Source organism: Miscanthus floridulus, chromosome 10 (assembly GCF_019320115.1).
Source record: "Miscanthus floridulus cultivar M001 chromosome 10, ASM1932011v1, whole genome shotgun sequence".
Taxonomy (NCBI): domain Eukaryota; kingdom Viridiplantae; phylum Streptophyta; class Magnoliopsida; order Poales; family Poaceae; genus Miscanthus; species Miscanthus floridulus.
In genome coordinates, this window is record NC_089589.1 from 1,560,684 (window position 1) to 1,586,901 (window position 26,218).

The following is a 26,218-nucleotide window of genomic DNA, read 5'->3' on the forward strand; positions in this document are numbered from 1 at the left end:
GAGCCACTATACTGTTTTAACCCTGCTCGATATATGTTTGAGTTGAGAATTGGTTTTTTAATGCCTAATTTGGTAATGGAGTTGCTATATAATGGACTTGGATATTGTGTCATGTACCCATTGTAAATGTTTTTGCTTGCTACCCCGTATGGGTATGTTGAAATAAAATCATGCATGGGGCTATTTCTCGTATTGTCATAATGTTAGAAAGGTAACAATATAAGTTTGTAAACTCACAAGAACATATGTGATGTTCCTTCTCTAACGCATTTTTTGCCTTCATATTAAGTAGGTCCAGATTGCAATCCTGCAATGGCAAGGCAGCGGCAACACTAAGACACGAGTACATGAGCGTGGTGAGGGTGGAGCTCTGTTAGAGATGCAAACATGTGGATCTAGGGTTAAGAAGAGCGGTGTTGGTATGCAATTTGTCTTATATGAGAACAAATTAAAATCTCAGTGTATCACTTTATTATGAGGGAATTTAGACATTTGGTATCATCTACCTGGGAGCTTTTTTGTGAGAATGACATACACGTTCAAACTTGAATCATCATTGTATTATTTTGTTGGACAACATTATCGTGCGAAAAAATCCCTCGGGTCGTCTGCCGAATCCTATGACCCCTTCCCTCCAAATGCCACTCCCTGCCGACCCCACCTCAGTGATTCTTAGAAAATGACATCTGACAATTGGCGTCCAATCACGCTCCCTCCCCGTCCCCACGATCCCTCTCCCTCGCGCCTCCGCGCTCGCCCACGCCACCGCTTGCTCTCCCTCCCTGCCGCGAAGCCGCGCCGCCGCCGCAAGCCCATGCCGAGAAGCAGAAGGCCCTCGCTCGACGTCGTCGTTCACACCCGCGTCGTCATCCTTGCCCTACCCCAATCAGCCGAATATCCCAAAGCCACACATATTTATACGGTGAGTATAACATACTTTGTTATTAGGTTTTGTGATAGATTTTTCAAGACACGCAATATTACTCATGTGACAGGCTTTAATATTTACATATATACTCGAACCTGTGTACATGCAGCCTGTTCGGCTGGCTGGGCTGGATTGTGGATTATTTACTGTTGGCTGGTTTGGTGTGAGAGAAAAATACTGTTCTAGCTTATAATCCACGATCGTATACGATTGTTTACGACCTGCCGAACATGCTGATGATGGTATGGAGATGCGACAGAACTTATTCGTGGATTTATTGGCGCACGAAAGAAATGGATATCGGAGATTTCTTCCTACCGATATAAAACATTATCTTAGCCGCATCATGGAAAGGTCTATACATTAGAGTTGGTGAGCCTGCGATGCCGCGCTCTCCGTGACTGTGTTTATTTTACGAACTTTGCTATTTGGATTAAATGTCACTTTAACGCCAGTATTTAATTTCACAATATTGTTATCTTATCGTGTGATCCATGTGTTTTTAGTACAAAAGTTTTGTTGTCCCGTAGCAACACACGGGCACACTACCTAGTTAAAATAAAAGATGAGTATTTCATGATAGCCACTTGGGCTAAGCATGGAAACTACTTTGGGACGATTTTTGTATATACAACTAAATTTGTTGCAAGCAGTTTAGTCACCTTGGTGACTTGTCATGCGAACAGTAGGATTTCACATTTCGCTAAGATCAAGCGAAAGGTGGTGTATGATCACAAAAAGAATAGCTACTTGACGAAAATGATCAGGCATCAAGTAATAAAGTACTCACAAATAGGTAAGAACTTGTGAATATGATATTACCCATGACACAATTGCGAATGGTGTGCCTTCACATGACGCCAAATGCTAACTGGCCCCGTTTGGATAGAGAAACGTTCCTGTTTCTCATGCGAATCAGAAGAACCGGCACCAAAAGATACTTCCAGCCGGTGATTCGAAACAGAAATGTTTCAGCGTTTATACGTGAAATGGCCAGAGGTTGGTTTCGCATAGATTCTCCTCCGGTGCTTCCTACTTCTATTTGATATTTTTTAGTTAATTGTTTCCTAATGCAATAAATTAAAATGATTGTATTTAGTTGTTCTTTGTCCACAAAAAGTTCATATTTTTTGAAGCATATTTTTATTTCTACATTTTTTTTGAAAAGAATATTATTCGTATGAATCAAAATCTGGTCTACAAGCCAAACGATTTACTAAAGCGATTCTGATTCATCATCTAAAACATTTTTTGAGAGAATCTAGATCTAAAACATTTCTTTAAGAATCCAAATCCCTACCAAACGCACCCTAAAGTAGATCAATTGACCGCTTACGCCTTCAGATGACGTCAGATGCTATAAGTCGATAAGTTGACCGCGTAACACACAAAAACATATTTGTTGGTATAATACCAAAGAGCGGATGGATTCTTCCATGCATCTTTTTTTTTTTTTTACTTTTTCACAAAAGACCTTGCATCTCTTCTTGTCTCGTATCAACTCGTTTTCACTATCCATGCTCAAATAAGTTAGGACTGCGGGCGTTTGTACATCAAGTAACGGTATAAAATTCAGTTCCAATCATATCCTCTTAAAAAACTAAACCTCACTAGAGATTTCTCTCAATATACAAGCTATCCACATCAACGATCCACTAGAACTTGTAATTATAGCCAACTAACATATGTAATTATGACAGTTATCTCTTCATCCACTAACATGCATTTAGTTGTCCACATTGATGTGTCAAACCATTCACCAAAATTAATTTAAGATAGTTTCATTCATATAACTGTAAATATAAATAGTCTATTTAAAAAAATATATCTAGAATCCCCGCAGCAATGCTCGGGGTATTCTTCTAGTATATATTGAAAAAGATTACGTGACTGTTATATAAATCTCCAAGCTACAAGTCATGCAGTTGATCTTGCAACAAGATGTACATTCTCTTGCAACACACAAACACAAATATGAGCCTCTTTGGCATGGCTTTAGCTTCTCAAAAAATAGTGAAGCTAGAAAAAATCAATATTTTCGTGGCTTCGGCTTTTAGACCAAAACAACTTCGGCTTCATCATTTTTTACTTGGTTTTGGCTTAAGTCTTTTTTAAATGTGAGTGTTTAACAAAGCTTTCTAAAAGGAACATAAGGCATAGATGCCACATGCAATAACCTAATAACAAGAACAAATAAGAAAGCACTTCCAAATATTTGAATTCTTCCTTCGAATGACGCACGTGATGTACAATGCTAACTGTTACACAATTCCATTTCTCTTCTCTTTTTTTTTCAGCATGAGCAACAGAAACATTCATCAGTCAGCTCCAAACCTATCTCATCGTCAAACAACACATTCAGCTCACGCACTAGTCTCCTCTGCATCTACAATCGAGCGTTTCATTGCAATTTCTAGTCATCATTATTCATCCTCTTCCGCTTCTACTTCTTCCTTCTCATACTCGGAGTCAGAACCTTCTTCGTCTCCAAAAGGATCCTCATCATTGCTACCATCATCCTCGTCCTCGGACAATTCATCAGGATAATCAAAAAGTGGATTGTCTTCGGCTGCATATTCAATATGGAAAGAGTTTCAGATAATTAAGTAACTAAGGATCTCACTAATTAGTTAAGGGAGTATAATGATGGTACGGTTACCATTTGAATCATCTGTGTCATACGGATAGTCATCATCATAGCATTCATCTTCTCCATCGTCCACTTGTAACCTTATGTAACAAGACCACTCGTTAAGAAGACACTCTCACAGGAACCCAATGGAATAAAACCATGCGATATATATTTAGTTATTTACCTTGGATATGAAGCTGCTGATGTGGCCTCCATGTTTGTATCATCCACCTCCTTGACAGTATAGATATCATAAACTTCAGAATCTGCTAAACAGCAAATTTAGACTCGTCAAAACTAGTGTGGGGCTAAACTGGTCACCGTTACTACTTGGGCACTAGTACTACTACAACTACAAGAGTTTGAAATCACTTTCTATTACAGTTAATAAAGAAAGCACCAAGAACCTTTCCAGTACTGTTGAGAGCATCTCAAGGCGAGGAGCTTCAATACCTTCTGATTGTGCCAATGAAATTATATCTGACTCAATTTCCTCTGCAGCTGATGGCAAGTACTCCCTTATAAGCGGAAGAGAGTTGCATAGAACAGCGCCCTCTTTCAAAGAGGTAATCCTGCAGGGAATATTGTAAGGAAACATGCAACTATACAACTCACATTGCAAATTACTAGATAAATTATCAGAAATCAAGACTTACCGTGGTTCTGCTGGATGCTTCTCATCATCGGGATCTACTTGGACAGCATCATAAAGATGACATATTTCTCTCAATGAGTCATCAGCATCATTATTTTCTCCTTTTCGACTCTTCCATATTTGTGCAAAGCGAGCATTTCTACCCATATCCTAGGGTCAATGAACAAAACCATGCATAAGAGTGCATGAAAAAGAACACTATGGCATTTATAAATAATTAAAACTAAATACTATCACAATTTTCTAGTCTCAGGATAATTAGGGAGTAGCACTTCCCTCATGAAATCCTAATACACAATCTAACACTACAAGGCCCATGCTATAGCAATTCCTAGGGACTAGCCATGTTCCGTAATGGACCAAACCTGCTCACTTGCAACAATCAAGTATGCTACTCCTAAAGAACCTGACGACAACACGATTTAAAATACTAACACAAGTAGTGTCCAGCGCCATCCATCAATATACACAAGTGCACCCAGGCCTCCAGGTTTGGTAGTGTGGACCATAGAATAGTTAATTTAGCTTTTAATCCTTTTACTAGCTAAATATGCATATCTAGTTTCCATGTGCTTGTGGCAAGGGAATGTTCCCAGAGTCGAATTCTCAACCAATTCCCAACCAATGACCTTATTTGGGAATTGGGATGCAACACTGTTAGCATATATAGATTGGTTAACATGGTCAATCCCACAGCATTACATTGCAATCAGGCTCAACATGGATAAATCTCAGTGATGTGGAGCTAAAACAAATTCACATATACTTGTAGGTGAGGTCAAACTAGAATGCAGAAGTACCAATGATGTAAGCACTTAAAAATCCATACTAAATCATTATTGTGGGAGCACTCCTGTACTAGTCAATTAAATTATGTACCAATCAGAGTATGGGAAACAAACTTCACACTAGACTATGCGGAACAAAAAAATTATATAATAGAAAACACAATTTTACCCTGATGAAATAGAATAGGCCAACAGGGAAATGTTCTGCAAGTTAAAATGGTTATTGGTAAATGATGTACTTAAAAGTCTGCATAGCAAATTACATGAACCCCTTTTCCTCCTATAGATAACCTTATGCTTGGTTTACACTTTACAGCCATTTCATCATATACACCAAACATCAAATTCATTTTCTCCTTAGTACTTGCAGAAACTTGAGAAGAAGAAATTAACTGCAGTCAGAAACTCAGAATAATATGACGTGTACCTCATGCCTCTGTCTGGCTGCTGATCGTAGCTCCTCTGGTTTCTGTTCGCACAAAGAGTGTCCACTTTAGTATTTAACCAACTAAATTCATTTCAACAGCTATAAATATGAAAAACACTATTTTGCTAATAGTCAAGGTTAGTGCCAACAATGTTCCAGGAGCAAATTAAAAATAGTCCTTGTGGGAACCAGTGAACACAAAAATAATGCAGTAGACACTACCAGTTTTGCTTACTTTGTCTTGCTTGATTCTGTGATTCCACTCCTTTGTCTTGCTCTTTATCTCCTTGGAATTTGAGTCAGCAAGCTGCAGAAACAAATGGAGTTGTTTACGTATAAGCCTTGTGCATCTGATATAGAGAACAAGTAATGCCCATCCATTGTGTAACCATGTTTGAGTGCATAACAGAAACAGACTGCTGTTTTCCTTTCAAACAAATATAAATACTTAAGGTGCAAATGGCAACATTTTTTTTTTCTATTTCAAAGAAGCTGTTCAGTTGCAGTATTTTAACTCCAGAAATGCATAAAAGATGCTGTGATAAAGATTAATTGTGATTTATATAGTCCACAGAGAAGAAAAATAACAAAGAAGTCATATAACGCAGTAGTACCACTGGATACATATGAGAAATGAAATATCAACTGGGTTTAGACACAGACTTAGAAACAGCTATGCCATGCTAAATGCCAAATCTGAGTGCTAAGCCAGTATAACAAGAAGGAACCAAGGAAACGGACAAATGAAAAGGAAAGAAGTATTACCAAAAGAGAGTGCAAAACATCTTCAACAGCCTCAGAATGGTGTACTGTCTCGATGTGCTGGACAAGAAGTTTCTTAACTCGTGGTTCCTCTGAAGCTGTGGGCATGGCAAACAAGTAAATCATTTTGCAGATGAAGGAGGCACTACTATCTTTTTTTTTTCTGATGTATAATTGTTCGTCTGGATGAGCAGAATATGGTATATTATATCATGTACAGTATCGAATTGATGCAAGGTGGCAAATCCGCATTGGCAAATTTCAAGTTTTGCATCATCAGCATTCAGCAGACAGGGCAATCACGCATTCTCGCGGGGTAATTTGCATAAACAAGTTACTGACAATGTAAGAACCATCAGTACCAGTGACAAGTTAAATCATTTTCATGGGGGCTCGTGTACCTTTAGCACTGGCGGAGGAGGAAGAGGGTAGGTCGGAGATGGAGAGGCTGGAGAAATCGAGCATGGCCTTCTTCGCCGGCCTCTCATTGATCTCTAGCCCTGACAATACAGCAGGAAAAAAAAAATGTCAAAACTCTCCTTGTATCGAATGGAAATTCAGGGGGACGAAAGGGAGGGAGAAGGGGAGCTCACAGAAAGCGTCCGGACGGGTCTGCGAGGGCTTGCGCTTGACCCGTACGACGATGGGCTTCCCCCTCTCCGCGGGCTCCGAGGTGGAGGCCTCGCCGGCGGCCGCCGCAGACGCCATGGCCGGCGGTCGGGCAGGGTTAACAAGGACGAGGGCGGCTGGACACCCACCGACCCACAATGAGAAGGGAGGGACAGTGCCTCTTCCAACTCTGCCCGTGCTTTAGGATTCGTGCCCGCCGCATCCGACGGACGTGTCCAACAGGCGGAGGGAGACGGGACGGGGCCCACCTCTTGCCATCCTCTCCCCATTCGTCTCGTCGGTCGCCCTCGCCGCCGCCACCGCCACCGCCACCGATGGAGTCCAGTTCCAGTCCGTCTACAGCACCTCCTTCCCTTGTGGTTGGACTCATTCCCTCGTCAACACTTCCTTGTTGGATTAGATTGGATCCAAACACTTCATTTTTTTTTAAGAGGAAGCTTTGATTTCTCCTCGTCGACGAAGCTATGACGTCTATGGAGCGGCGGCAAGCCCAAGCCACTGGTGAGCCGCCGCCGCCTCCTCCTCCTCCTTGTCTTCCTCCCTGTGGCTTCCGCAGCCGCCATGTGTGAATTTTCTGTTGATAAAAACTAGAAGAAGATTGTTTGGGTGGGACTGGGAGAAGACTTCAATCCAGGGCTATATCGATCTAAGTGGCCGATGGCCGATAACCGTCTTGCTGCTTCTGGCTTCATCAATCAACTAGATTAAAATGCTTGGTGTAGACTGGAATGCGCTTGCAAAATTGTATGTTCAATTGAATTATTGAACTGTACCCCTCAAACTTACGACTTGGTCTTTCTTCGTTGAAAAAACATTAATTTAAGAAAACGAACCTCTAGCCTCGAGCGGAGGGAGGCTGCTATGCTCTGCATTAAAAAAAAATACTTGCATCCTCAATTTTGAAGTTGTTGGTGGTGTTGCACTAAAAGTTGGACAAGGGAACAAATGTTCTCCGTGTGCGTTGGTGTGCCTGTTAGTAGCTGCTTTGTGCCTAAAATTCTGAATTATTCATAACAATGTGTGCTGTGCTCCAGATGGATTGGTTGCTTCACAGGCCAAAACAAACGCCTTGCCCTGTCAGCGAGATGATGATTCTCCTGGTGGTGAACGTGACATACAGATACCATACCTTCCAGAGGTACGCTATGACATTTTCCTTATTGTAGGCTTATTGCAACTTGCAAGTAAAATGCAAGTGAACCATGTGTCACGATGGCTCCTCAACTTTGGGGGCGTCTGACGCAGGTATCCACGGCGGACTACATGGGCCGCACCGTAAGGGACGGTCCAACCCACAAGATGATAGCTTGCGGCTCACGGCACAGCTCGACGCATGCCGCAAGGCACCTCGGCGACATCATGAAGATCGCGTAGAATCTGTTAGGATATGCCAAATGTATAGTGACATGTAAAGATTATCTCTTACCCGATCGGACTCTGACCTGATCGGCATGTAACCCTACCCCCGGGCTATATAAGGCGGGTAGGGGACCCCCCTCAAAACACACGCAATCATATACGATAGCCAATACAAACCGACGGGACATAGGATTAGGGTCGGTCTAAACCTGTCTAAATCTTATGTCTTGTCGCCACCTCGCTCCTGATCTCGCTCACCTCTATGACAAATCTACCATCGTGGGTATACCCCTCAGTGGACTGTTGAGCACATTTAGTCGACACTTGGCGCACCAGGTAAGGGTGTGCACTTGATCCCATGGCGGGCCAGATAATACGTTTTCCAAGCTCTCCGTTCGCTCCCAGGGCCAGCCAAACCTTCACGGTTGGTTCCATCACCTAGGTCGTCAACGCCAACGGCGACGGGGAGGTCGTCCAGCCGGTGTAGGACAACCCCGCACCGGCAGCTCTGTCATCTGCGTCAGTAGATCCGATCTCGGGATCTCTCCCGGGTTCGTCTTTTTCTCCGGCAGCTCGCCCTTCGGCGCCACGCCGGCCGAGGAAGCCCGTCCAGCAGGATGACCTGATCGCGTCTATAGATCGGGTTGACGAGAAGCTCGCCGAATGCTTGTCGCTCGTGGAATCGATCCAAGATCGGTCTCTTTACGACGACGAGTACCCTCCGTTCCAGGTGGTTCGCCGTAAGCACTCCGCTCGGTCACGCGTCCGAGGTGGCAGAATGCAGATCTGACCATCATGGCGTCTCCACGAGGGCACACCGTGCAGTGCCGGTCGCTTTCCAGATCCGATCGGCCCAGGGCTGGTCGGCATGCTCCAACGCGGGGTCCCACGACGGCTCACCCTTACGGGCTGGCCAACGCGGCCGCTTCATATCAAGAGGCCCTGTGTGATCTCTACACCGACCAGATCGGCAACATCCACCCGCTCACCGGCTGTCAACATGGTGCAGATTCGTCAGCTCGATGAAGATTCCCTGCTCCCGATCCTAGAGGCAAATCCGAGGGCGGAGTCGGAAGGCTCCACCAAAACCATCACCGACCTCATCGCCAGCTCTCCATCCCCGCCTAGATGCTTTCCTGGGAAAATCTTCATGATCAGCGCTAACAGTGCTGCTCACAATGGGGAGACTGACGCCCAGCGCGCCGTGCGAGAGGAAAGAAACGCCGATCGTGCTCAGCGTCGCGCAGAAGCAAACGCCGCCGCTGCCGCAACAAACGCCAATCCTGGCGTAGCCACCTGTGGCGACGCCGCCCATAATCAGGGAGGGCACCGTGTCACCCGCAACCTCAATGAGGAATTCATCCAAGTTGATGGGCATGAGGTCCTACCGACACCAAGCGCCAACCTCGCCATCGCCATGAACGAGCTAGGCAGGCTCGCGCCATCACCGGAGCTCGCCAAAGCCACTGCCATGCTCAAAGCAGCCGCGGTTCAGGTTAATGAAAATTGCCAGAATCAAGCGCCATGCCACTCCACGTCTTCAAACCGGTCTGCTGGCCCACGCAGGGCCCGATCTCAGCGACCTGGTGGAAGTCGTTTCTAGGCAGGCGGCCCTTATCTCCAAGGGGGATCGAGGGGCAATTACATTGTCAATCCCGGGAATGGCCGCAGTACGCCAACCCCAACGCCAACCAGGAGGTTGAACAACCCGCTGGTGATCTACGACAACATCTCAACAATCGTCATGACGTTCGTCGCCATATCGATAATCGGCGCAACTCGCGCCACGCGGAAGACATCATTCGCCGCCAGCAGTACGATGAAGCATGGGGCATACGACAAATCTACCATCGCGGGTATACCCCTAGGTGGACTGCCGAGCACATTTAGTCGACATCAACCCTCGCTTTTAACCACCTGTGCATAATTAACTTTCAGCAACAGATAGTGTTTGCTCCTAAGTATAAATGTATAATAATGTTGCAACCATCTTGTGTCCTCCAAATAAGCCCCATAAGTTTTGCCATCAACAACGAGCACTTTCCATTGCATCATCTATAAGTTCCTTATAATTTACAATCTAAAAACAAAACGGTTGCTTTCTAGGTAGGTCATAACTCGTGTCTTTGTGGCATCATTAAGTTCCACTCCCTTGAAGTCTTAACAAGTGTGGCATGTTATCTTCTGCCCTAGACCATTACAGGCAATAACATTGTAACTTAGGCCTGTATATAGCCTTGTAGGTGTAGGACGCCATTCTTTTATCTGACCTGCTCAATCAGTTATCCTATGAATTCAGTTATTAAGGTTGATATCACGTTTCTTACAGTAGCGCTGTCAAAATTGATCAATATTGCACAATTACATGGACCTCCTGTTTATATATTATCATTGACTATTGGGACCCTGTCCAGAAGTGCATGCTCTTTTGGAAAGCACACTGTTGTATAGTAAAACATAATCCTATCCATCGTAGTTGGCACAAATGCAAAGAAACAGTAAGTTGGGCACTTGCCTGATTTGGGCATCTAGACATTTTTTTTCAGATTTTGTAGTGTCTATCTAATCAGGTCTGGTGACTGGCAGTGTTTTGTAAGCTTCCATTTGTCTTTATTATAGTTGTGATGCTGAACTTCTCTTCTATGCTTTTGCATGCAGGACATCTGGCGTCATATACATTCGCCGATGCCAATGCGAGATGCTGCCCGAGCTGTGTGTGTCTCTCATGCTTTTCTACGATCCTGGAGATGCCATCCCAACCTCACTTTCTGTGGTACAACATTGGGTATGAATAAAAAGGCTTGTGCAAGTGATGAAACTGCCAGAGATTTTTCAAGCAAAGTTGACCGCATCCTGAAAAAACACTCGGGCATTGGTGTCAAGAAACTTGTGATTAACATGTGTGGATATTATGCTGCCAACGATTCTTGTGATTAACACCAGAAATTGAAGAACTTTTACTTATACTGCCAATGAGGGCAACATACAATTTCCCATGCTCACTTTTGTCTAATGGGAGTGGCGACTCAATTTGGTATCTCAAACTTGGCGGTTGCTCCTTGCGACCCAAAGCTGAACTTCCTTGGTTAAAAAAGCTTGACAAAAGTGCAGCTTAATGCTGTCTCTTTTACTGGGGATGAGTTAGGGTGCCTTCTATGCAATTCTTTTGCTTTGGAGCGGTTGGTAATCAGGTATTGTGGTGAGATAGTTTGCTTGAAGATCCCTTGTATGCTGCGGCAGCTCAGGCACCTAGAGGTTATTTGCTGTGGCAGTCTGCAAGTGATAGACAACAAAGCTCCAAATATATCCAGCTTCTTCTACGCCGGAGATCGGGATCATATTCAACCGTCACATGGAGAAGCATTGAAAGTGGAGTACATACGCTTGATCTTCTCGGGTGCACTTCATTATGCTTGTGTTGCACTTCCATCCATCATGCCAAACCTTAAAATTGCTAGTATACTTTCGACAAGTGAGGTATACTCTTAAAAGATTTAACTGGGCTAGTGATGTGCATATCATGAATCCTAACTCAAGCAGTCTTACCTTGGAGTATGTATAACTAACTTAACTGTGACGACCCGGGTCATTACCACTATAAATAATAACCCTGCCCTATGATTTATCACCCAACAAATACAAGATTTATCGAATAATAAATCATAACAGAGTTTGCAACAGAAAATAGCTAGAGGGTACCAATAATTATTACAATACAATTTTACGCATTTAAGTCTTTAAAGAAGCGCCATATGTTTGCGCATTATTACAAGCCCGACATATAGAGGTTCAAACTAGATTACTAAGTGAGCGACAAAGACATATCGCCTCTGACATACATAACTAAACTAAGAGGATCATTTATTCATCCCATCCACCATAGGAGGTGGCAGCAACCCGACTAGCTTCTTCATAGTCATCCCAATCTGCATAGGCATAGCCATCATCTAGAGACCCTTGTGCACATTCTTGAGGATCTTCTGAAGAGGGAGAGTTAACAAGAGTGAGTACAACGTACTCGACAAGCATATAAATATCAATGCAATGCAGTCTAGTTATCTCAAAATGATCAATAATATATCATCTTGATGTTCAAAATAACATTTGTAGAAAAAGTTAGTTTAGTTTAAAAACACTACTATCACTTGTATCTTAAGAAAGAGCCACCCATAGGTTCACGTAGCCTCTGATCCAAGAGACATGACATGAATTCATGATTTTACTCTGCGCAAGTTTGTATCACTTTAGCCATAATTACCTTGATCAATTTTCCATCGCACTTCCTTCAGTGCGACTCATGGTCAAGATACCGAACTTTCCCCATTTCGTATAATTATATATCCACATTTATCTATGTGTGCTAATATATAAGCCCGGGTGTGCTTCATCGACACCTGATTGGGGATTTCATCACCCAACCCTCTCCTCACTTACCATAGGGATTATACAACAACTCCATGGGTACTAGAATCGGCTCGTCCCAAACGAGTTCATGGTTGACACGAATTTATACGGCCCAATAACACAAGTGAGAGTTGGTTATTAGTCCTACCAATCTTTTCCATCCAAATATACAATAGGGAATTACCTGCTCCATCAGCTACCCCATGTCATCAAATTCAAATGTCATCCATCCATAGTCAATTTTAGAAAATAATATTTAATGCATGTTACTTTTATTTTATCAAACTTTGTATAAAAACTCAAGGAGAGAATGATCAAGGATTCTTGCCTGAGTTGTTAAGATTTAACTCGGGCTCAGTTTGGTTCGCTGGAGGTTCCTGCGCCTGACTTTGCTCGCTTCCTGTAATTAGTATAAATATATATTGGTATGTAGCAAGACAGAAAAAAGAGAGTATGTATACTTAGCACATACGTAGCCATGTGTGCATCCCACAGTCAAGGAATAGCCTCCTGGTGTTTATTATCAATTAAGCTGTGATTTATAAAAGAATATTGTATAGCTGTGCTTAGTAAATCATTGAATTGGTTTAGTACTAGGTAGCGTGTCCGTGCGTTGCTACGGGACAACTAAATCTTTTGTACTAAAAACGCACGGATCGCACGATAAGATAACAATACTGTTAAATTAAATACCGACGTCAAAGTAACATTTAATTCAAAAAGCAAAGTTCGTGAAATTGGCACAGTCACGGAGAGCGTTGCTACGGGACAGCTAAATTAAATCTCCATATAATCTTGTACACATAGGTTCGAGTATATATGTAAATAAGTTCGTGCCCGTGCGTTGCTACGGGACAGCTAAACTTTTATACTAAAAACACACGGATCGCACGATAAGATAACAATACTGTAAAAGTATATGACCGACGTTAAAGTGACATTTAATCAAAAAAGCTAAGTTCGTGAAATTTACACAGTCATAGAGAGCATGGCGTCGCAGGCTAACAAACTCTATTGTGTAGATCTTTCCGTGATGCGGCTAAGATCATTTTTTATACCGGTAGGAAGAGATTTCCGATATCTATTTCTTTCGTGCGCCAACAAATCCACGAATAAGTTTCACCACATCTTCATACCATCCTGTACACGACGCTGGCAAGTGAATTAGCCATAACTTATGTAATTAGTTTTATAATTAGCTCATGTTTAGTCCTCCTAATTGATATCTAAAAATTTAATGTGACAGGGACTAAAGTTTAGTCCTGAGATCTAAACACCCCCTAACTCTCGACTTCTGCTGGCTGCTCACTTGCACCACCATGCATATGTGTCTGCACGTATATACTCTAATGCCAGAACATCTAAGATGGTCTTTAAGGTTGCCATTTGTGTATGCTGTAGAATTAGAATGCTTTGCACTAATCCATGAGGGTGTCCATGAGAGTCGAAATTTTTAATGCCATTATGATGTCTAAGCTTACCAATCAAACAGAGACGAACTTGATTGTTAAAATATTTTCAACACTGCTTTCATATACTCCCTCTGTCCCAAAATAGAATTCATTCTCGCTTCCCGAGAAGTCAATTTTTTTTTAACTTTGACCAATTATAATACAAGTATTTTTTACATGCATGTGGCCTCAGGAGTTGACCAATTGATTGTTAAATGTTGCACGTATTTTTTATAAACCTAGTCAAAGTTGAAAAAGTTTGACCTGCACACATCCCATAATGACTTATATTTTGGGACAGAGGAAGTATATTCTAATGAGAGTAGTCAACTGGAAGTCATGATGAACACAACAATACTTTCATATTATATGCTAATTGGAGCACGAAGAAACGCAGGGGGATAGACCTATATACGAATGGTGGGAATATTCGTTTAGAAAATTACAGAAGGTTCACCAGTCTCACCATGTATAACCTGCACATATTTTATTTTGCACCACTGATGTTCTTAAGGAGCAACCACTTTTTAATTTCAGGTCTACATGCTGGAAACACTAAAATTAAGGGTCAACCTCATTGAGTCGTGTAAGGAAAATGGATCCTTGGCCCATTTACTTTGGATTTTGGTGTTTGATGACCAACACAACCAAATTGAACTAATGAATTTGCAAGTGATTGTTTTGTAGTTCAATAGGATGCAAGACGTGACTTGGACAAAGGAGAAGTGATGATCCGATGATCAACACCTCAAGCAAGACCTTAGAAGCACAAGAGAAGGCCCAACATATCAAGCAAAGTCCAAGTACGAAGATAGGAACCAAGCCGTACGCAAGATCGTGAAGAAACAAGCTCGTAGAGGCGACTAGACGCTGGACCAGACGCTGGCAGAAAGTGACCGGACGCTCCGATCAAGAGGCTCAGCAACAAGCGCGACCGGACGCTGGACCGGACGCTAGAAGAAAGTGACCGGATGCTCCGATCAAGAGGCTCGGCAACAGGCGCGACCGGACGCTGGACCAGACGCTAGCGGCAGATCGACCAGACGCAGGATAGCAGAGTTCGGTCGAGTACAGAGAGGTTTCAGAGCGGCGAAACTGCGACCGGACGTGTCCAGTGGCAGGTGACCGGACGCTGGCAGCGTCCGATCAAGTGTTCGCGGCTCCAACGGTTGGGACGACCGGACGCGTCTGGTCAGGACGAGTTCAGCATCCGGTCAGTAGCAGAAAAGCGGGTTTTCGTCCCCAACAGCTACTTTCTCAGTGAGGCTTATAAATACAACCCCTAACCGGCCATTTGAAGTTAGTGGATCTGAGGAAACATACCAAGGGTGTTCATACACCATTTTAGTGATCTCCACTTGCATAGTGCTTAGTGTTTTATTAGGTGATTAGCGTAGGTGCTTTGCGAAGTGCTTAGGTTGATTAGACCACCGCTTATGCGCTTGCTCTAGGTTTAGGCCTAGTGTTTAGTGAGGTTTGCATACCTCTTACCACTCGGTGCTTGCACGCACCATTGTTGTATATCGGAGGGGCTTGTAGTCTTGCGAGATCATACCAACTGCGTTTGTGGTGTGGCCGCCACCGTGCACCGGAGGGAACAAGGCCCACGGTGTTTCGGCCGAAAGCTTGATAGTGAAGACGGCGGGGAGCATCCGGGAGAGGCTTGCCGGAAGGCACGTCGGAGACCCACTTGCATGTAGGGAAGGCCCGAGGCTATCCACGGAGTTACCCGATCGGGAGCTTGGCCCTTGCGAGGGATTTCTTGCAAGGGGCTCCAACGAGGACTAGGGGGAAGCTTGCGTGCTTCTCGATACCTCGGTAAAAATACCAGAGTCATCGACGGGAGTTTGCATATCTCTACCTAACTCTTTAGCTTCCGCATTTACATTAATTGAATTACTCCTTTTGCGGTAGAGATAGCAACACACTAGCAAAACCGTAGGTGCACATTTAGATAGTTTATCTTTTGCATAGGTTTTGCTAAGGTTAGAAAAAGAGGCTATAGTTTAGAGTTAGAATTTTAAGTTGCCTAATTCACCCCCCTCTTCGGCGTCACGGTCCCTTCAATTGGTATTAGAGCCAGTTGGCTCATTTTGGACCTTTGGCTTAACCGCCGTTGAGCCGACGCCATTTAGAGTGGTTGGGATGGATACCTCTAGGTCTCCGCACTTTGACGGCACTAACTTCCCTTATTATAAGTCTAGAATGGCTTGCCACCTTGAGGCGGTTGATTTGGGTGTATGGAGAGTCACTCGTGATGGGATGAAACCCATCAAGAATCCCGAAAAACCCACAAAGAGTGATGAAAAAGAAATGCATTTCAATGCTAGAGCTAAAAATTGTTTGTTTGAATCATTTAGTATGGATGTGTTTAACCAAGTATTCACTTTAAATACGGCACATGAAATTTGGTTAAAACTCCAAGAGCTCCATGATAGCACAAGTAATGTCCGTGAGCAAAAACATTGTCTAGCTAAACAAAATTATGATTCCTTTAAAATGAATGATGATGAGCTTGTTCGTGATATGTATTCACGTTTGAATCTAATTATCAATGAGCTCCATTCAATAGGATTGATAAAGCTAGATGATGCGGACATCATAAGGAAGATCATCTCCGTGCTACCACAAAAGAAATATGCAAGCATCATCACCATCCTTCACAATATGGAGGACTTGAGCACCATGACCCTAGGCATAGTCATCGGCAAGTTAGTGGCATTTGAAATGTCACGTAAGATGGGTCAAGAAGAAGCTTCTTCATCAAGCAAAGGAAAAGCTCTCGCATGTAGCGAGAAAAAGAAGATGAAGGGCAAGCAAGTTGAGACAAGCTCAAGCTCAAGCTCCTCAAGTGAAGATGAAGAAGAAGATGAGGACGATGATGATGATGGTGAAGATTCAAGTGATGATCAATCTTCCTCCTCCACCTCCGACCTTGATGAAGAATCAATCAAATTAATCAACAAGGTGGAGAAGATGATCTAAAGGCTCAATGTCAAGGGTGTGCCCATCCAAATTCAAGATCTCATTTTCACAAATCAAAGAAATGAGCAAAGAAAAAGAGGATGCTATTGATGCAGCGAGTTAGGGCACTTTGTGGGAGTTTGTCCAAATAAGCCCACCCCCAAGACAAAGAAGAAGGCATGCAAGAACCAAGCCCTCACCTCAATAAGATCATGGGATGATTCTTCAAGTGAAGAAGAACACCATCACAAGAGGCGAGGCCGTAAGCACTCATCATCAAGCTCTTCACGTGTGTGCCTTATGGCACGAGGTAACGAAAGCTCATCCTCTAGTGAGAGTGATAGTGATGATGATATGCTTTCTTATGATGTAATTGTGCAACAAAATCTTAAATATCCTAAAGTTTGCACTAGTCAACAAAAGAAGCTCAAAAGTTTAAAAGAAAAGCTAGATAGTTCACAAGAAGCATACAAAACTTTGCTTGAACAATATGAGAACTTTGGTAATCTCAATGTTGAACTATCTACTAAAATTGAGCAACTTAAGGCTAGTGCAACAACAAATGCATGCACAATCAATAATGAGCAACTTGTAAAGAAAAATGAAAAATTAAAAGAAAAGTTAGCTAGCTCACAAGATGCTTATAAAAGTTTGCTTGCTAAGATGGAAACTATGTGCAAATATTGTGATGAGCTAACTAATAAAGTTGCTAACCTTGAAGCCGTTAGTTCAACCCCCACCAAGGTATCTAAAAAGAAAAGTTCTAACTTTAACATGTCTAAAAAGGATGCCTCTACTTCTTGCAATGATTTATGTTTAGACCCATCCTTGTGCAACCAAGTTTGTGTTGAGAAAATTGTTGTAGATACATGCACACAAGAGGTTGCAAAGGAGAATGAGCAACTCAAGGAAGAAGTAGCTCGCCTCACCAAGGACTTGACTCAAGTGAAAGACAAGGCGAAGCAAGCCCAACTTCATCAAGATAACACCATCAAGGGAGTGAAGAAGCTTGATGAAGAACAAACCATGGTTTGCTACGTGTGCCACAAGGAAGGGCGCAAGTCCTATGAATGCAAGGTGAAGAATGGGGGAGGAGCAAAGAAGAAAGAGAAAAACAAAAAGCAAATAAGCAAGCTCTCCAACACATACACCAACAAGGTGGACAAGAAGGCCTCCACGCCTTATCTCTTGAAGAAGAAGAAAATGACAAGGTGGTGGCCATCAAGGTGAACAAGCAAGCCAATAATGGGGTCAAACGCTTTTGGGTGCCAAAGGAAATTATTTCCAACATGAAGAGCACCAAGAAGGTTTGGATCCCGAAAGGGAAGTGAGAAGTCCGATGGACAACGAGGAATTTGGAGACTTGGCAAAGTATGGGTGCATTTCATAGGGTGCATCATTATGGACAAAGTTATTACCAAGTGGGTTAGTGAATTCTATGGACCCAAATTCCCCTTCCCATGTTAGGTAACTAGATTCAATTTACTTCAATTGGTATTAGATTTAAATTTTCCTACAATTGATATCTTTTAGCATCTAGTTACTCTTCATGCCTAGGTTTGCATTTGAATTCTTACATCATTTGTCATGCATACACTAGGTATATCTTATGGTAGGCTTGCTCGGTTTCATTCTTAACCCTTGGAACAAACCTACATGGTTTTAAATTGTTTAGGAGCACGGCACATAGCTTGTCCTTCAATTGTTCATCTCATATGTATCAAAGTCCAAATTGTAGATAATTTCTCCTGAATATCATCTTCGAAAATGATTCTCATATTGATGAGATGTCATCTTTCAAGTGGTATTTTGATACTAAAATCAATGTGCATGACTACAAGTATTCCACGCTTGTGTGCATAAATTTAGGGGGATGTTACTCTACAAGTTGGATGCTTTGAGACTAACACCTTTTCAAGCTTATCATGTGTGTAGTAGTCTCATTGCAAGAAAAATGGAGTCCCCGGAGCTAAGTATCATACTTCAAATATCTACCACCTATTGCAAGTGATAGAAATCAAGTTGGTTTCCACATGTGGTATTTCTTCCAATATCATCATGTTGATTTCATTTTGATATTTATATGCTTTCTCCATGCATTATATAGATTAAATTCCCTTGAGCAATAACTTGCTAATTATGCATATACTTTGCTTTCTATCATATGTATGCATATATTTAGGGGGAGCTTAATCTATATAATATGAGAGTCAAATTTTGTGACCTATTCCACTCTACATACAAAGGATCACAAAGTTTGACCCTCCCTTGTGCTACTAATGTCTTCCTTTTCGGTGTTTGATTCCAAAGGGGGAGAATTTAGAGGACCAAAGGCAAGCATTAATTTGTAGGACCAAATTTAAAAATGGTCTACAAGGTGTAATGGTCCGAGAAAGGAAGGATAAGTGGATTATGGATTGCCTATGCAATGGGAGGATTTGTAGGAATCAAGGCTTAAATCCATAATGCCACATGGAGACATTTGCAAGGGCAAGATAAGTTTTATGTAGTATCATTTGGTTTTGCAAAGTAGTATCCTTTAGCATCATATAATCTTGCCCCTTGCATTGCATCCTAGCAAGTAGGTAGTTTTTAAATTTCAAAATTCTATTATTTGCTTGCTTTGGTCGTGTTGTCATCAATCACCAAAAAGGGGGAGATTGTAAGGAAAATGGATCCTTGGCCCATTTACTTTGGATTTTGGTGTTTGATAACCAACACAACCAAATTGGACTAATAAATTTGCAAGTGAGTGTTTGGTAGTTCAATAGGATGCAAGACGTGACTTGGACAAAGGCGAAGTGATGATCCGATGATCAACACCTCAAGCAAGACCTTAGAAGCACAAGAGAAGACCCAAGATATCAAGCAAAGTCCAAGCACGAAGATAGGAACCAAGCCGTACGCAAGATCGCGAAGAAACGAGCTCGCAGAGGCGACCGGACGCTGGTAGAAAGTGACCGGACGCTCCGATCAAGAGGCTTGGCAACAGGCGCAACCAGACGCTGGACCGGACGCTGGAAGAATGTGACCAGATGCTCCAATCAAGAGGCTCGGCAACAGGCGCGACCGGACGCTGGACCGGACGCTGGCGGCAGATCGACCCGACGCAGGACAGCAGAGTTCAGTCGAGTACAGAGAGGTTCCAGAGTGGCAAAACTACGACCGGACGCGTCCGGTGGCAGGTGACTGGACGCTGGCAGCGTTCGATCAAGTGTTTGCGGCTCCAACGGTCGGGACGACCGGACGCGTCTGGTTAGGTTGAGTTCAGCGTCCGGTCAGTAGCAGAAAAGCGGGTTTTCATCCCCAACAGCTACTTTCTCAGTGGGGCTTATAAATACAACCCCCAATCGGCCATTTGAAGTTAGTGGATCTGAGGAAACATACCAAGGGTGTTCATACACCATTTTAGTGATCTCCACTTGCATAGTGCTTAGTGTTTTATTAGGTGATTAGCGTAGGTGCTTTGCGAAGTGCTTAGATTGATTAGACCACCGCTTATGCACTTGCTCTAGGTTTAGGCCTAGTGTTTAGTGAGGTTTGCATACCTCTTACCACTCGGTGCTTGCGCGCACCATTGTTGTACATCGGAGGGGCTTGTAGTCTTGTGAGATCATACCAACCGCGTCTGTGGTGTGGCCGCCACCGTGTACTGGAGGGAACAAGGCCCGCGGCATTTCGGTCGAAAGCTTGATAGTGAAGACGGCGGGGAGCATCCGGGAGAGGCTTGCTGAAAGGCACGTCGGAGACCCACTTGCACGTAGGGAAGGCCTGAGGCTATCCACGGAGTTACCCGACCAGAAGCTTGGCCCTTGCGAGGGATTCCTTGCGAGGGGCTCCAACGAGGACTAGAGGAAAGCTTGCGTGCTTCTCGATACCTCGGTAAAAATACCGGAGTCGTCGACGGGAGTTTGCATATCTCTACCTAACTCTTTAGCTTCCGCATTTACATTAATTGAATTACTCCTTTTGCGGTAGAGATAGCAACACACTAGCAAAACCGTAGATGCACATTTAGATAGTTTATCTTTTGCAAAGGTTTTGCTAAGGTTAGAAAAAGAGGCTATAGTTTAGAGTTAGAATTTTAAGTTGCCTAATTCAACCCCCCCCCTCTTAGGCGTCACGGTCCCTTCAAGTCGTCTTGCTTGATCTTTGCCAATTGTTTTCTTCCATGCATGATTATTGTTTTCTTCCATGTATGTGGCCTCAGGTGATCAATTTGTTTTCTTCAAAGCAGGCGGGGGTCGCAGGGATGGCAGTTTATTTTTCTATCACGCGGGGTATCGCATGGCCAGAAGAGAGGAGTCTTGCTTGATTTTTGCCAATTGTTTCCTTCCATGCATGATTATTGTTTCCTTCCATGCATGTGGCCTCAGGTGATCGATTTGTTTCCTTCAAAGCAGGCAGTGATCATAGGGATGGCAGTTTTTTTTCTATCGCACGGGGTATCGCATGGCCGGAAGGGAGGAGCGACCCCAAAAAAATCGCACCAAAAAATAGTCTAACTTTTAGTCTTTTTAGTTGTAGGAGATTCTTAAGCCCTCTCTACTCTCACGTGAGCTGCACCTGCACTTACTTATTGGAGCCATCCACCACGGCATAGTACTAGTACTACTACTTTGCAACCCAAAACCACTAGCAGCTAGCAGGTCAACAGGCCAGGCCACACACACGCACTCTCCTGTCTCCCCTTCAGCCCTTCTCTCTCTCTGTGTTTCTTTTCTCCTTCTCCAGACCGACAACCATGGGTGCTGGACTTTCTTAGGATTCCTACCCAAAAACAAATCTATGTGGTTTCTAGCTGCTATGCACTGGTTTTGTCCTTCGATTCCCCTTGATCTCTCTCTCTCTCTCTCATGTGTGCAGGTCGGCGGCGTGCTTCATCGAGGTGCCGAGTTCGGCAACCATGGCGTCCAGACAGAGCCACGGAGGCCTGAGCATGCAGATGTGCGGACATTTGGACTCGAGTAACAACCCTCCCCAACCTGATGTGAGTTCTTCCCCCCTCACATCTTCCTGTTGTTTTTTAACCTAGCCTGAAACTCTGTAACTCAAAGATACATACTTGAGAGCTCTAGATGTACATGTTCTTATGTTAGTGTTCGTAGTTGAGAGAAAAAAAAAGAAATATTCTAAGACATGCCTGTGAACCTCACCTTAATCTTGATGATGTTTAGCTCCAATCTTAGGCTTATTTCCCTCAAACACTCACTCCTTCTCTTGCAGGTCTTGGTTGCTTCAAATGTGCTTCCAAAGTTGCTTGCAAGCACTTGGGATATTTGGTGACTTCCTCTCCTAGTCAGCCCCTCCTTCTCACCCCATGTCGCTCTCCATGGTGATCAAGTCACCATCTTGTGCTGGTGGAAGAGTTGGTGTTTTTCTCAAGCACAGAGTGCACGAGGTGTTTCTTTGGAGTTCACAACCCTGAGTGGGTAGCTGGCCTAGAACTGAGTGACTGCTACTTCGATGGTGGCAAGGCCCTTTCACCTATACTGAGCCCCTCCTCTACTACTAGTACTCTAGCTCTCCTAAAATATTTTAATCTCAGTCATGGCCTAGTCAAAGAAATTCACTGTGTTGGTGAGCTGCTGCTAGTTGATTGGTTGGTTCCTTTCTAGAAGGGCATGGCTACACCTCATGTGTACCAACTGTGAACTGTAGGCATAGTGATGAGTGTACTATAGTGTACTTAAATATGCAAAAGAATGCTGGTTTGAATTCTTTTGTTGAGTGAACTTAGTCTACAAGTATAGCTAAACACCATCAGGAATTAATAATTGATTTATGCATTTTAATATCAAAGTGTATTAAATTGCCCAGCTTGTTGTAATTGATTTCCATTTACTGTGCACTTATCTATGATTAACTATGAGCTAAAATGGAGGGTCGTTACATCCTCCCCCCCCCTTAGGAAAGATTTCGTCCTCGAAATCGAACTTACTTAAAGAGGTCGGGATAAGCTTTGCGTAGATCTTCTTCCTTTTCCCATGTTGCTTCTCTAACAGAGTGGGTCTTCCATTGCACCTTGCAGAATCGGATTTTTCTCCTCCTCAGTTGTCGATCTTCAACTTCTAGTATTTTTAGTGGGCGCTCTTCATAGCTCAAGTCCGGCTGCAGCTTGATATTTAGATCTTGAAGTTGTTCAGATGGCTCTCTCCGGCATTTCTTTAATTGTGAGACGTCATGTATTTTGGAAAGCTGAATGGGCAATTCAAGTTGATAAGCTACTGTCCCTTTCTGCTCTAGTACTTTGAATGGCCCAACATACGTAGGACTTAGCTTCCCTTTTATTCCAAATCGACGAACTCCTCTCATTGGTGATACCTTCAGATACACAAAATCTCTAGGTACAAATTCTAGTTTTCTATGCCTTTTGTCAGCATAGCTCTTTTGTCTGCTTTCTGTAATCCGGAGTCGCTCTTTGATCACCTATATCTTCTCATCATTCTCCCTCACTAAACTTGGGCCTAGCAATGGTCTCTCACCCACTTCATACCAACAAATAGGTGATCAACATTTACGTCCATACAAAGCCTCATATGGTGCCATTTCTATGCTTGATTGATAGCTATTGTTGTATGCAAATTCTTCTAGGTGTAGGTGTTTGTCCCATGACTCCCCAAAATTCATTGCACAACATCTCAACATGTCCTCAAGTATTTGGTTCACCCGCTCTGTTTGGCCATCTGTCTGCAGATGATAGGTTGTGCTAAAGTTGAGTTTTGTCCCTAAAGCATGGTGGAGGCTCTTCCAAAAACTTAAAGTGAACACTGATCCTTGGTCTGAGGTTATGGTTTTTGAACTCCGTGGATAGATACAATTCTCTCTAGGTACAATTCAGCCAACTTGTCATATGAATATTTTTGGTTGGTGGGAATGAAATGTGCTGACTTAGTGAGCCGATCAACCACAACCTGATGGGTTGTATGTGAGACCCCGCTAAATGGGCCAAGTTGGGCGGGGCCGAATGGATGAGTACTGTAGCCCGGTTGCTGGCACTGTAGCAGCGGAACACTGTAGCTGCGGGACTTTAGTCTCATGTCGGAACTTGAGGGGAAACCGAACCAACTTAAAAGCCTGAGCCTGGGAGAGAATTAACTTCAATTCAAACCTTTTGCGCGAAGCGAGGATGAAAGCACAAGAGAGTTAATTAGTAGGTGTGGTCCATTCAACGTGTAGAGTGGATCTTCGCCGTATTCCCGGGCTGGGGCGTTACAAATGGTATTCAGAGCCAACTCTCGTGGTTTCACGGACGTATGGCTCAGGAGCTCGGACAGGTTGCACATGGCTCTGCAAGAGCATGGCACTTGGGCGGGGGAGCTGGGAATATGGACGTGGACCAAGAGAGTCGATCCTGGACATTTGTCCCGTTTGGGTAGGTTGGTTCGGCGTCCTCGTCCAAACGGGACAAATGTCCAGGATCGACTCTCTTGGCCACGTCCATATTCCCAGCTCTCCGGTCCAAGTGTCATGCTCTTGTAAAGCCATGCGCAACCTGTCCGAACTCTCAAGCCATACGTCCATGAAACCGCGAGAGTTGGCTCTCTTATACCATTTGTAACCCCCAGCCCGGGAAGACGGCTAAGATCCACTCTACACGTTGAATGGACCACACCTGTTAATTAACTCTCTTGCGTTTTCGTCATTGCTTCGCGTAAATGGTTCAAATCGAAGTTAATTTCCTCCCAGGCTCAGGATTTTAAGTTGGTTCAGTTTCCCTCAAGTTCCGGGGCTAAAGCCCTGTAGCTACAGTCTTCCGCTGCAACAGTGCCGGCAACCGGAGCTGCAGTACTTGGCCATTCGGCCCGGCCCACCAGACCAGCCTAACTTGGCTCATTTAGCGGGGTCTCACACTAACATCTTTATGCAGATGGTCAATACGCCAATGCTGCACAGCAAGTTTCTCCACCTCAAGAAGCTAAGTATTGCTCTTACCGCACGACCTGTTCGCTTGAACTTATCAGCCGGATTATCAGTTAGAATCTACAGTATTTTTCTCTCACAACAAAACAGCTTCAGCCGGCTTTAATACCAGCCGAACAGGCCTCGCCTATGATTATTTTTCTCTAGTTTCCTTTCTTGATGCTTGCCCCTCCTTGGAGACACTGGTCTTGGACGTAAGTTGCTGTTCATATTTCTGTGATTTTAATAGCTATGACAGTGGAAACAGTACTACAATTATTTTTTACTTTCTCATCTTAGGTAGCCCAGGAGGAAATGGAGCATGTCTCTGTATTCACAGATCCCTCAGATCTGAGGAAGATGCAAGGACACCAGCATCACAAGATGAAGAGAGTGAAGATCCTAGGATTCACGTCTGCAAAGAGTCTTGAGCTTACTTGCCATTTTCTTGAGAGCATAGCGTCATTGAACAGCTGGAGGCCTATCAGAGCTGTGCTAGGTGTTTTGTGCCTGCTCACAATAGTCGCACGTGCTCCCCACTGCCCGTTGATGTTCTCAGGGAAGCTCAACGAGGACTCTTGGCTATCAGGACATACATTGAACCTAAAGTTCCTTCCATGGTAAAGCTACATGCCGTTGAGCCTTGCCGCCGATGCCATGCTGTTGTTGAACTTTAGATGCGTAACTCATCATTACTCAAGGTTTTATTGTCTAGTCTTTGGAAGTGTCATTGTTTCTTCAAGCTATCAGAAGTGTCCATTTTGTAGCACTAGTACTTGAGAGCGCTTTTGCTGCGGTTTCCAGTTAACTGTGTCGTTTAAGTCTTTGGGTTGGGATGTGCTGAAACTATGTTGCTATAACTCAATAAATAGCAGGGAACCTCCTATTAATAACTTCTGCTATGTTCTTCTGAAAATGTTGAGAGATGCTGGGCACCGGTTTTTCCTTGTGTCCAGTGAAGTATAAACTGTATACCATTGGATGCTTTCTCTGTTCCCTTTGTTGAGCCTGGTACAGGTCAGGTCAGCGTCGAGGTGCTGTGGTTCTGCTTGCTCACAAAGGAATAAGGGAGGAGCTTTGGGAATCTGGCATGTATAGTTTGGCGTGTTTCTCATTCTGAATGATACAATGTAAATTGTTTTAATATTGGGGTGGTTTTAGACCAAATGGATTGAACCGATTGGTTCTCACACAGTAACCGTTCCAAAAGAGAATACACAACACGTTTTTTTAAGAATTAAATATTTTTAAATTTGACAAGATTTATATAAAAATATTATCAACAGTTATACCTCTAAAAGTATTTATTATTAAAG

General features: G+C 43.4%; 1 protein-coding gene and 1 pseudogene across 2 annotated transcripts; one reads left to right on the forward strand and one right to left on the reverse strand.

Moving 5' to 3' along the window:
* Window positions 1–3,128: 3,128 nt before the first annotated feature.
* On the reverse strand, window positions 3,129–7,025 carry LOC136487481 (RNA-directed DNA methylation 4-like). 2 transcript variants are annotated; one of them, XM_066484605.1, is made up of 10 exons: window positions 6,786–7,025; window positions 6,594–6,692; window positions 6,196–6,290; window positions 5,666–5,737; window positions 5,431–5,472; window positions 4,217–4,365; window positions 4,014–4,132; window positions 3,745–3,826; window positions 3,588–3,658; window positions 3,129–3,497 (listed from the first exon to the last, which is right to left on the reverse strand). In XM_066484605.1, exons 1-10 carry the CDS (start codon window positions 6,898–6,900, stop codon window positions 3,352–3,354), a joined length of 990 nt encoding a protein of 329 aa, XP_066340702.1. In that variant the 5' UTR covers window positions 6,901–7,025; the 3' UTR covers window positions 3,129–3,351. The 2 variants fall into 2 exon arrangements, with proteins under 2 accessions (XP_066340702.1, XP_066340701.1); XM_066484604.1 differs by having other exon boundaries at window positions 3,745–3,829.
* Window positions 7,026–7,181: 156 nt separating this feature from the next.
* Window positions 7,182–25,680, forward strand: LOC136487478 (uncharacterized; annotated as a pseudogene).
* Window positions 25,681–26,218: the final 538 nt, after the last annotated feature.

Excerpts from the sequence above, each read along its gene's own strand:
- LOC136487481 (XM_066484604.1), bottom strand. The coding sequence starts at position 6,900 with ATGGCGTCTGCGGCGGCCGCCGGCGAGGCCTCCACCTCGGAGCCCGCG. Across the intron at positions 5,473-5,665 it reads ACAGAATCAAGCAAGACAAA|AAACCAGAGGAGCTACGATC; the intron begins GTAAGCAAAACT and ends TTGTGCGAACAG. Across the intron at positions 3,498-3,587 it reads TGACACAGATGATTCAAATG|CCGAAGACAATCCACTTTTT; the intron begins GTAACCGTACCA and ends TTGAATATGCAG.